This window comes from Manacus vitellinus, unplaced genomic scaffold, assembly GCF_001715985.3.
Source record: "Manacus vitellinus isolate BGI_N305 unplaced genomic scaffold, ASM171598v3 scaffold_0_pilon, whole genome shotgun sequence".
NCBI lineage: Eukaryota > Metazoa > Chordata > Aves > Passeriformes > Pipridae > Manacus > Manacus vitellinus.
Genome location: NW_021938789.1, coordinates 4,869,851 through 4,882,659, shown reverse-complemented (window position 1 = coordinate 4,882,659; position 12,809 = coordinate 4,869,851). Strand labels below are relative to the sequence as shown.

The 12,809-nt window shown below is 38.7% G+C and overlaps 1 protein-coding gene across 1 annotated transcript in view; it reads left to right on the top strand.

Moving 5' to 3' along the window:
* The window catches only part of HTRA3 (HtrA serine peptidase 3), a 36,158-nt gene extending 26,702 nt beyond the window's left edge, over positions 1 to 9,456 (top strand). The window contains exons 9-11 of the mRNA XM_029961817.1: positions 5,453 to 5,501; positions 7,223 to 7,318; positions 8,476 to 9,456. Coding sequence (XP_029817677.1) covers positions 5,453 to 5,501; positions 7,223 to 7,318; positions 8,476 to 8,641 — 311 coding nt within the window. The 3' untranslated portion in view covers positions 8,642 to 9,456. The remainder of the gene's footprint in view (positions 1 to 5,452; positions 5,502 to 7,222; positions 7,319 to 8,475) is intronic.
* Positions 9,457 to 12,809: the final 3,353 nt, after the last annotated feature.

Genomic DNA, 12,809 nt, shown 5'->3' with positions numbered 1-12,809 from the left:
GTGTACTAATTTGTGAGGAAATACATGGGAAGATGGGAGAGAAACAGAAAAAAAAGAATGGCCTCTGCACCAAAGAGCATATAAATCTAAATATGCTGGCAACTGACAACTGCAGTACTCAGGACTTTTTTTATGTGCCTGCATTGTATCTGTCACCCTGTTCTAGGTGTCACAGTAAATGCTGCACAGCTGAAGCTGATCTAGTAATGCTGCATGCAGGCCAAATCTTGCTTAATCTTTTACTTGCCAATTTATCTGTCCACACCCTACTACTCATCTTTTATCATGAGTGTTGGCTGCTGCTTCTTCTCTTGAATCTTTTTGCTATTAATTTTGTCTTCTCCTGAGTTCATCCAGTTCCTGATGCCAGGGTTGTTTCCCCACACCATTCTCCTCTGTGTTCTTTCAGATTCTGTTATTTCAGAAACTTCCCTTAGTTAGAGGTTTTAAAGTTATGCATCTCCTTGTATATATGAGACCATCACAATTCTGATGAGTCCCCTCATCTGTGTTTTGCTTAATTCCACAAATTATGTTGTTTTCACTGTTGTTATTGGAGGTGTGATGAAAGAAGTTGTTAATTATGTGCTAAAAAGTACATTTCAAATTAGCTGACATAATTTGTTGGCCAACAAGTCAAAAGGCCTGTTTATTCACCCAGTTTACTAACTGATTGTTGGCTTCTGAAACAAACAGGTCTGTACCATTAGTGGTTACCCTTCAGAACCAAACTTCTCATCCTAAACCAGGGAGGAGCAGTGGCTCATCCTGCAGGAATGGCCTTAGAGGCACAAACACAAGCCTTGAGCAGAAAGCCCACCATCTACCAGTGGGTTCCTCGTAATGGGCTGGAAAGTCAGTGAAGGTTAGAGATACCACTGAAATCAACTATCTTGCTCCTTCAGGCACCTTTGCCTCTGCAAAATGATGTGCCTGCTGAACCCAGCTAAGGGCCCAGAGATAACTTTGCCTATGGAACCCCAAGAAAAAACATTGTGGAATATTCAAGTTTATATTGTGATTGTAACATACAGATTTTTAGGTTTGTTTTTTTTTAATCATTCACATTATCACCTAATCAAAAGGATTCACACTTTCTCTTAGTGTCAGTGAGACTGTCACTGCAATTTTAACATAGTGGGTTTTGTTATTTATTTATTTTGCTTCTCTGAATTACCTCTTGTACCTTTAGGCTACAGGCAGAACAGCTGTTTAAAAGTAATTTAAAATCAATGCATCTCTTGATGCATAGAGATATTTTCACCATATATTTGAGCCCTAGTTTGTAATTTTTAGGCCTTTACTAATAATTTTCAGGTTTATTGTATATTTGTTATTTCTTGGCATAATGAATTTGTGAAGAAGAATTTTTGGGATTTTCTTTATGTCTTGTTTTGCTCCAATTATATTACAGTAGTTTCACTGGAATCTTCCCTTATGGTACAGTTAAGTCATAGGAAGAAGCTTAAGGATATTACCATATTACTCTTAATACCATATTGCCTGAAGATGATAAAATTCCCTTAGGATACCCCTCTTTCCAGATTTACTCTGGAGATCAGATAATTATCAGTTTTATATAAAATATAACTAAATTCTTTAAAGTCCTATCCATTGTACATTTCTGTAAATATCTGATCTACTAAAGTACAGAAGCAGAGAGGGGGGAAAGGAGAGGATGGCATTTGAATGAAATATTTGCCCTGACTATTGTTATCTAAACATTTGATATTACCTAATGCATCTGTAATACATAATAATACCTAATGTATTTTCTACCAAAGATTTACCACACTGCATAGAGATTTTGTCTGTTGAATGTTCTGAAAGCCTGTACTAATTTTGAGTTTATCCTCCTTTCATAGTTAGGAATTTCTAAACTAGTGCATGAAGTGTGTCCATCTATATCTCAGTTGTAACCAGCTGTGTACTCTGTCTTTACCTCTGGAAGTCATTTATCCTTAAGCATTGACTGATTCTTTTACTCCAGTGTCTTTTGTTAGTATCCTGTAAAAATTTCTTACTTTCAGTTTTGGCTCTATCATCTATTCCTAGTTTAGACTTGAGCAAAACAGTAAAACTAGAAAGTGTTTAAACTTGTATCATTTAGAATGGAAGAGAATAAGTTAGGAACTTGACAAAATATTAAAAAGAAAATTCAGCCCAAGAGGTCAACCTGGCCTCTTATATTATGTTTGCAGAAAAAGAATAAACCTTGTTTCAGATGGGCAAGGAGAAATGGGGGAGTTCTGCATTGGCCACCTCCAACAAATCGTTTCTGTGAATCCTCATTTACATCCTCAGGACACTGTTAGTTGTGATTGAACTATATGCTTATCTGTGTATTTGGATGATTATTACTGATAACTATTACCAATAATCACAGGGGCTGCTTAGGAGGCTTGCTGAATATAGATTCAGACTACTGATTAAATTCAACCGTACAGTTCTTATAAAAGGCATACTGCACACAGTTCACGTTATAGACTTGAGCTGTCCTCGGTTTCTGTTTGGCAGTGGAGTATCTTACATGCTTTCAGGACTGCTCATGCAATCTGCAAGATGAGCTTCAAGTGCAAAAGTAAAGAGCAGAGAAACAGGAGTTTTACATGCCACTTGAATAAAAAGCACAGGATCCGTTTCTTCACTTATAAATCTTGGTGAAATCTTGGTGCCGCTGAAATCAACTGCAAGGAGGATACTCCTGTGCCAGAGTTACTCTTGCCCATAAGAGTTTGAGTAGATGACCCCTTAGTTTGGATTTATCAGTTCTTTTTGCCATGGTTTATAAGCCATAAACGCTCTTGCCTTCAGCTGGTGTTTATCTGTCAGGTTTGTATCTCTACTGTTACAAGATCAATAAATAAAGTTTAACAGTAAAACAAATGCTTTCCATACTGTGGAACAAATCTCTGTAAACAGTGAACCAGCTCTAGATACTTGGGGTTAGCTGCTTGTGACTTTCTATTAACACAAAACAGATTTACATTTAAACTAGTGGTTGAGGTTGGTTTGCTTGACTTTTTACCTTTGGAACTGGTATTTAATCTGGCCTGGTGTTTACAAAATTAAATGAGATTTGAGTATCTCTCTCTGCTGTGCTCTGCTCCAACTTTAAGCCACAATGGTTTCGCATTTGCTCAACCTGATTTTTCTAACATACAAACCTTCTTTTAACTACTGCTGGGACTACACACTTGTGATGTACTTCTTAGTACATCAGTTGTAAAACCTCACTTTATTCCCGTTCTCCTAATTATTTTTCATTCTGCCTCATGATTGCTGCTAAAGTAACTCATAGCTCACAGATGTTAGTTTTACTTTGTGCAACTGCTACTTGCAGTGTGGTAAACTTAGTGCAGAGAGAGGACAGAAGGCCTTTTTGAATTTTAACGCATGAACAGGGGTGAAATAATACCCAAAAGATGAAGATAGAATGAGACTTTTAGTTTTGAAATCTTTAGTTACTAGATTTATTTTTTTTCCCTAAAACCTTATGTTTACATGTATCATTAGGCACTGGAGAAATAATTCCCTTTGACTCAGCAGCATTTCTGCTGTAGTTTTTCATTCTTGCTGGTTTGTTTGTTCCAAATTAATTTCCTTTGTCCCTTCTTTCATTTTTCATTTTTCTTTCACGGGAACATTCCTATCTCAGCCCCCAGAGTATCCTTTGTGCTTCTGCGTGTTTCTGTATAACAGAGGCAATGACCAACAGCAATTTGTTTAATGCAGAGAACTGTCATTAGAGAGTCTGTCACTGATGTGCCTTTTGAAGGGCACATTTAATTATCATCATTTAACTATCCACATAGCAGGGGCCAGGGGATTATCTTCAGATGGGATAATTATCACGTTTGGATATTTTTAAAAAGTGAAAACTTATATGTATGCCATGCAGACTAGAGAAGCAGTATGAGCTAGTTCATGGCCCTCTTGAGACTTTGATTTTGAGTAACTGGACTTCATGACACTCTCACAATAGCTGATTTGGATCTTAATAGTTTCAGTTCAAAATAGAAAGGAGACAGAACATTTCAGAGGAAAGCAGGGATGACAGTTACAGATGTAAGATTGTGTAGAGTGTAGTAAATCCAGTGTTTAGTAGTCAACATTTTCAGTGATCCTGATGGGAATATTGGACATGCATAAGATTCAGAACTAGTTCCTTTACTTAGGAGTATTTTTCTTGGAAAGAATAAGAGTTGGAGGAGTCCATGTACATCATCTTTTTCCTCACATGAAAACCTGGAGAAACTCAAAGATCTTGTGAAGTACTTGTGCTGGAACAAGTAAGGGGAAATATTGTTTCATACCGGATGTAACTAAGTACTGGAGCACTCATTTCAGGAAGTCATAAGTAAAAAAATGCATTTTTTTTTATAGGACAGCTGTGCAATATTATGACTACTAAAAGCCAACTACAGAAATGTGGTGTTCTGCCTAAAGGAGTGAGTTTTCACCATTTAAAATTAGAGTCCTGGCTAATTATAGAATAGTTTGTATTGGAAGGGACTTTTAAAGGTCATCCAGTCCAACCCCCCTGTAATGGTCAGCGATGCCTTTAGCTAGATCAGGTTGCTTAGAGCCCCATCCAGCCTGACCCTGAATGTTTGCAGAGTGGGACATCTACCACTTCTCTGGGCAACGTTCCATTGTTTTACCACGCTCATCATAAAAAATTTCTTCCTTATATCTAGCCTCTGTCTCCCCGCTTTTAATTTAAAATCATTATTCCTCATCCTGTCACAAGGGGCCCTGTAAAATGTTTGTCCCCATCTCATATAAGTCCCCTCTAAGTACTGGAAGGCCTCAATAAGGTATCTCTGGAACCTTCTCTTCTCCAGGCTGATCAGTGCCAACTCTTTCATCCATTCCTCAAAGCCGAGGTGCTCCAGCCCTCCAAGCATTTTTGTGATCATTTTGGCTAAGATCTACGTGTTGGGTTTTTTTAATCTTGCTTTTCGTTCTTTGGGGTGAGAATAGCAAGCCATTTGCGTTACAATCAGTGTGAGTCTTTAGGTTGTCCTGTCTCAGAAAGGTGGGAATTTAAATTTCTTTAAATCTCATTTCTGCATTTTAATGAGAACAGCATATGATTAAATTGTCTTGACAAGTTTCAGATTAAATGGTGGTAGGTTATGAAATTTTCCGTTTGCTGAAAGCATGTGATACTAGATCACAGAAATTTCCTGAATTTCTTGAACGAAAAATTCTCACAGAGTGTAAAGACATTTCTCTTACCTTCACTTCCAGGGAGAGGGATTGTCATTCTGTACACCAAGGCTAACCAGAGTTTAAAAAGTAACCTCGGTGTAGATGCTTATGATTTTGTTTAGCTTTGTTAAGCTGATACATCCTGTTTTAATTTTCAGATATTTTAGGTCATCAGAGTAGTTATTTTTGCCAGTGTTTGGCTAAATTTCTTAAATATCCTCTGTGTTACTTTCAGATGGGAAGAAACGTTTCATTGGCATCAGAATGCTGACAATAACACCTGCGTAAGTATCTTAAAATGTATGATCATGCATACAAGATGTGGTCAGTAGTGGCTCAGAACTTCATTCAGCTTTCATTACAAATCTCCAGAGAATCCAGAAGTGGTCATTAGTTTCTAGGAAGTCTGCAAATGTTTTAATGATGTTGGTGAAATCTGTGTTCTGAGACTTGAAAATTGTGTAAATGCTGATAGTGGTGGATGCCATGTTCATAGCTGAGGGAAATTAGGAAGAGCCTGAACACAGATTTTGGCTCATGATGAGGAGGTCTGGAGTTATACCAGGTTTTAGGTGACATTTAAACAAGCTGCTGCTTTCAGGTGACTGTGAGTACCAATGACAGATCAGCTGACAGGGGGATAGTTTGGGTTTAGTTTTATCAGTGAAGGCCATGTGATGTAAGATTTGGTGCCTAACCATTAGCAACTACTTTCTCCAGTTAAAATGCTGAACTAAAGCTCCACGCCTCCATGTTAACAAAGCCAGAATATGGACACCCTCCTCCACTTCTTTACTGTCTGTTGTCTCTCACGGTGCTTTGAGCCTTGCCATTACCCAGATATATTCTGGGATAACAAACAAGGGCTCTTATGCTGGTGTTCTTTCCCAGCAGTAGGCACATTTCCAGTGTGGCAGTTGACTATGAAATTAAACAAGACAATTTCCAGCTGGGTTTGCAGTGAAGCCATTTTTGTTTATCGGGTTACACTCTTGCAGTCTTCCCTGAAGGGTCAGATCCTCAGCTGGAATGAATCAGTGTAATGGCATGAACATCATGGAAGGAAACTCAGAATGTTCCTTTGAGTAATTGTGAAGTGAACACTGTGAGATTTTACGGCTTTTTTGGCGTGTAATGAAGCCGTGTAAGGTGTCTGCAGGCCTTTTTCTCAGAAAAAGACTACTTCCCTTTGTGTGTTTGCTTTAGTCGTTTAATTGTTAGCTTCCTGAGTACAGTCAAGTGAAGAGGAATCTTTGCAGCCATTTTAGTTTGCTTTCCATCTTGAGGACCCCAGTTTTTCATGGCAGACAGCAGAGTAATCCATCCTTGATCTAAACCCTTTTGTTTTTAGAAATGGGTTTTAACCCACGCTGTACACAGACCTGAAATGATGTCATCAACTCTGAAATGAGGGGATGTTTGTAGAGCCTTTATTTTGCAGCCGGTTCCTGTCTTCTTTCATTAGAAAGGGATGCACAAACAATTCCTGAAGAAAACTTGAGGAAACTGAAGTTTCCTTGGAAAACTTTCCTAGTTCTGATCTATCTGATGGCTGAAATTATCAAAAGTTCTGTTGTTCTAGATAAAGACAAATTAGGAACAACTTGCAAAATAAAAGAAGCAAAATAGTTAGCAAATTTCTGCCCCATCACCAGCCTTAACTCTTTGGGCAGAAATGTCTTTTCTGCCTGTACACACCTAGAACAGGGAGTGCTCCTGTCCTTCTGCTCATGTACAGGGCCCTCTGTGCTACTGCTACAGAGAGCAAAAGTCAGATTGTTACAGAAGATGTATGAGACCATTAAGTAGTTTTGATTCTCTCAAAATCTATGTAACTTGTTTAAATCCAAATTCAAATGCCCTACATTTTCATCACAGAACAAGGGGCAAACAGTTAATTGTTAAGTCTTTCCTCTTTTATCACAAAAAATTTAAGAATAAATAAATAAAAGTGTTTGAATGCTTCTTCTTGTGTGGCGTAATCAGTGACGTTTTCTTCTTTTAGCTTGGTGGAAGAACTGAAGCACAACAATGCTGATTTTCCTGATGTCAGAAGTGGAATTTATGTACACGAAGTTGTTCCAAACTCACCTTCTCATAGGTATGTAGAGCACATTATTTTCTTCACCATGTTTATATCTACAAATAGATACGAATAAGGTAGTATTTCTATTTATATTTAAGCAATTTCTCATACCAGTCTTGATCTGTATTTAAACAATTAAAAATTGTGCCTTTAGGTTTAAAATATTTGTGCTAAGATTCTACTCACATCTACAAAAGTGAAATATTTCAATATCAGAGCTGTTTAAATCATGGAATTGTTTAGATTGGAAATGACCCTTAAGATCATTAAGTCCAACTGTTAATGCAACACTGTCAAGGCCACCACTCATGTCCCTAATGCCACATCTACACCTCTTTAAATACCTCCAGGGGTGGTGACTCAAGCACTTCCCTGCTCAATCTCTTCCAGTGCTTGAAAACCCTTTCCGTGAAGAAATATTTCCTAATATCCAATCCAAACCTCCCCTGGTGCAACTTGAGGCACCCCAAATACCATGGACAAATTTTATTTTTGTAAGGTATACTGAATATTAATAAATAGAAATTTGGATTAAGTTTAAACAGGAGACAGGATAACATTCACATAAGACTGACAGAGCTGTTATCTGAGATAATGCTTCATCTTAGAGGAAGAGACTATTTGACAGAACAGTTGCAAAATAAATAAAATGTATCTAAAAATTATTTTAGGAAGTATTAAAAAGATGAAAAAGTAACGAAAGAAACTATTCTGGATTACATTTGAACAGCAAGAGAGAAATAATTTGCCAGTACTTCAGCTGATGCACTCTACTTGTCTTGAAATTTTGAGAGGAGTTTAATTTCCAATGGTTGAAATAAATACTGGAGACATAAAAGCATGATCTTGTAAATGGATGAAGTGAGTCAATCATGGATGAAAGTATTTTCTGTTTCTCCTTTGCTGTAGTTTTGTGGAAGTCAAAGAGAAAGTTAGACTCATAGTTTTTGCTGTTTTAAAAGGAAATCCTCAATGAAAAAACCCAAACCTGATTTTGCATTTAGCAAGTACTACTCGTTACTCTTTTGCAGTCAAAAGGGTAGGATTTCCCTTCAATGGAAACAAAAACAAGTGACAATTTATCACATCAGCAGAAGAGGTGGTGAATAGCTTTTATACTTTTTCTCTACGTAGAATGCATACTTACTGTCTCTTTCTTCTTGTCTTCGCAGAGGAGGGATCCAGGATGGAGATATTATTGTGAAAGTCAATGGGCGTCCTTTGATGACCTCCAGTGACCTGCAAGAGGCTGTGATGAATGAATCACCTCTACTACTTGAAGTTCGACGAGGAAATGATGACTTGCTGTTTAACATTGAGCCTGAAGTTGTCATGTAAATAGAATTGAGGAAGCTCTCACCATAATTAAACTCACGTATTCTGGAACACTAGATACCTCCTTTACAGCTACAGTAATTATACTTCTGTTGACTAATGACAAGGTGGACTTACTTAATTGCCTGAGCCATTTCTGTACATAGTAGCTAGAATGACTTAAGCGATGCCTTTTATAGAAGATTTAAATTTCAAAGAATCTTAAGAACTGTCTTCTGGGGAGGAGGAGAAAACCAAATTTTGGATAGCTGGTAGAAATGGGGCCCACTTCCAGTTCCTTCAGGTTCAGAGCAGGTTCAGTTCTGCATTTTGAAAGACCAAAATACTACTGGAAGTGAGGAAGCACAAGAAAGGGAAAATTATTCTAAAACTACAGTCATGGCTGCAGCAGACCCAAGCTATTGCAATGCATAATTGAGCTAATTTTTTTTCTATGTAACTTTTTCAATGTGAACCTATTACTGGCAAAGCTTGTATTTGTTCTTAGTGCTTCTGTGCTCCATGTCAATGCAGGTAGATTAAATCTGTAAATATCGAAAGGAACAAAAATGGTATCAGGCTATAGAGTGTTACACCTAGGTCATGCGATTTTGGGATATAGTAAATGATTCTTATAGAATTAATGCCTTATTATATATAAATCAAAACGATGTGCTGAACAAAGTTAAGTTTGAGAAAGTGCACAGTTTTTTAAGAATTTGATACAAACTACTTTTGCATTTTACTGGTAAGCTTTGCTGTAAAGTTGTTACACTACTTTTGGCTTGGACTGTGTATGTTTCTACTGTAAGGAGATTAAAGTTTACACAAATATTGTATTGGTGCAAACCTCTTTTTAAACAAGTCAGTCTTTCCTGTCTCTTCTGTCTGACTGGAATAGATTCTCCCAAGAGAACATTTTCTCGCAGAAAATTGGGTCCTGATGTTGTGACAACCCTTTGCATCCTGTGATATAATTATGCTGCCCTTATTTAGACTATGTTTAGAAATGCTTTGCACACAAGTCATTTATTTACACGTTTTTCCATATTTATGAATTGTGCTTTGATGTCACTTAGAGAGTATCTAGCTGGGATGCTGTTGTCCTCAGTTCTGCCTGTACGTGACAAGAAGCAGAGAGGAAGAACTATAGAGCATGTGAGACTTTTGTGTAATAAACCCAGGGGAGAAATTGCTAAGAGATACATCCAAATCTCCTAGGTACTCTAAACCAAACAATTCTATTCTTCCTTACTGAATATTGCTACAGTTCCCCTAGAGGCAGAAGAGCATTTCTTTCTGGAGCGTTTTCTACAGCAAGTTGTGCTTTTGTGCTTTCTACATTTGGGTCTAGTGTCTTTGTTATGCTCTGCTGCCCCAAATATTAATTCCTTTTTACATCAAGAACCTTCCCTTTTGGTTGCCATCATGTCTAGACTTTCTGGTTCTACCAACTGACTTGTGTGTAACCAGCCTTGCCTCTTTGGGTTTCTATGACATACAGAAAAGAGCAATCTGTTCATTCCTTTGCTGGCTGACTCTTGACTGCAATGATGCAGTTCAAAGGTTGATGGGGTATCATCCTTTTAAAAATGAATAGTGTTTCTATCCATCACATTATTGCCTGTGCCTGTACTAATGGCATCACCCCTTGCTGTCACTAAACAAAGAGCTGTTTTCACCCCTTAGGTGCTTAGTTTTACCTGTTGAATATTCCAACTCCTTTCTGTTAGTATACAACCTCAGCATCCAGGCTTGCAAAAACCATACACATGTTCTGAACTTAGGATAGCTGTAGCATGCAGATGGATCCTGTCATGGCTAAAGTCAAGCCTAACCATCCATGTGTGCCATGCTAGTACCGACATTTTACAGCTTGTGAGAGGTGTTTGTTTGTGACCATTGAGTAATAGTAAAGAAATTATAGTATTTCTGAGTTTATTGCTAATTTTTCAGATTCTGGCCAAGAAATTGTTTGGTAGGAAGACCCACAGGGTGATCAGCTTCTTTTATTGTAAGAGAAACTTTTTGTCTTCCAGATAACACATTGCTGATTTTGAAATAAATTGCATAACAACTTTTATTACAGCAAGACTAGATAGAGACTAGAAGTGACATAGTATAAAAATTGAATACACTGTTGTTGGTGCTGGCTAAGTGCCTTGGCCTTTTAATCAGGTCAGTGTGTGGGGAGAAAGGCTGTTTCCTTACTCAACAAAAAATGTTGCATTCTACCAGCAGTTCCTGCTTTTTCTAAGCTGTCTCCAAAAACCTTGTGGAGCTCACACATCACATCTAATGCTCTGCAAGTGCCATTGCATTGTAGCAAGATTTCTCTCTGAGGTAACGAAGGTCAGATGAGGTTCTTTTAAAAAGAAAGCATTGTCATTCCCTTTGGCTGCAAGAGCATCTGTATCATTTGATCTGTGGTGTGACCCTCGTCTGCTGAGACATGAGTAGACTTTATTAATTGCCACTTGTGCCCCTGACATCAGCCAGAACTGCAAAGGGTAATTACTCAAAGATAGAGTCAGCACCTACCGATGCCAGCAGTTAGCGGTAAGTTTATGACCCAACTTTGATATTTCTGTTTCTTGGCTAAAAGAAGGTAAGATGGCAGTCAGTGTCCCTTTAAAACAAAATGTTCTGGCAGCCTTTCTGTTGTAAGCAGTTACTGGCTGTGTCTCTCAGGAGGAAAAAAAAAAAAAGGAAAAAAAGTATTATTTTCATCCCTCAAAGGAACTGGACTGGCAGCTACAACTTTTCCAAGTCAAAGTTGGGTCATTGACCTCGTTACTTCTGCTAGGCCTAATCAGCAAAATAAGGAATGAGAGAGAGAGAGAGACACACCAGTGGCAATACAACAGATATGAGTATTTCAGGATGCTTCTATACTGCAACCCAGCAAGATCTGCAGTGGGAGCTGCACAGCCCTACCAGCCAACTCTAACCCCTGTGGGTGAGCTCCCTCTCACCTGTCCTGCTCATCTGTGCCTGCAGTGGGGCTGAGAAAGTTAAGGACAACTTCTCAGGCTCAATGTTCAGTACGAAAAAGGAGTGAGAACACACCATGCACAATAAAGTACCATTCATAAACAGAGATTGTACCTGTTAGGGAGACAAGGTACAGGTGAGACAGAAAGCAAGAAAACAGCACAGAATAAGAAAATAATATCCTTAGGAAAAAAAAAAAAAGGGGTTAGGTCAGTTGCTTTCTTTCCTATAACTGAATGGGCATGACACTGGGCCAGACTGCTGTGCAGCTGTCAGGTACTTGCAGACCCCTTTCTGCAAGAGATGGCATCTTATAACTCTACCCTCAGAGCAGTATAAGATGGGTAACGTCCCAAAACAGCAGTGATTCTCCCCAAGAAGAACCAGTAATGGAGAGAGAGCCTTTAGACTGTAGTCAGTGTGGCACATACCTTGTCATCTCCCCTGGGCCCCACATAGCAGCTCCTGTGGCTGATTGATTGTGACTCTCTGTTCCCCAGTATTTGAGTGCTCTAACACATTTTTACCTCTGATATCAGTTAAAAAATATCACTTGAAAGAGAGAGGCACTTTCTACTTGCAAGCAAGGAAAAACAAGGGAATTCCTTTATAGGGTATCCTGTACCTCTCAAGGAAGTGGACATGAAATGAGGTGTGTGAATCTCAGAGCTTGCCAAGGCTCATACTTTTACACTTGCTCGTGTGCAAGCTGGTGATTTGCAGGCTATGGCTGCTGGGTTGTCCAGAGCGTTCTTATGGTCTAGCAGTTTTAGCTGCTGCAGCTCCAGTCGAGCTCTTAAAAGTTTTGAAAAGGCAGCAGAAATAGAAGTTGCTGGGGAACCTCAGTGGTCACACAGAAAATGAATGCATGGCAGCTCTTCTGCGCAACCTGCTCTCTGCTTGCTGTTCTGTATGTTCTGCACAACCACACAGCAGCCAGCAGTCCCATCCTTTCTGCACATCTTCTGGAACTGCCTCTGCACCAGCTATTCCATGAAAAGCTCTTCCCCACAGCATCTGCTGTAGGGGTTATTATTAATGCACCTCTGCATTTTGCCCTCAGCAGCAGCTGCTCTTTTTGCTCTTCTCCTATGGCTTTGCACCAGCTATTTCATACCACCATATATCCCAGACAGCGGTCTTACACTCTTTTAAGTTTGTTTTGACTACTTGTTTCTTGCTTGAGGCTTTGTTGGTT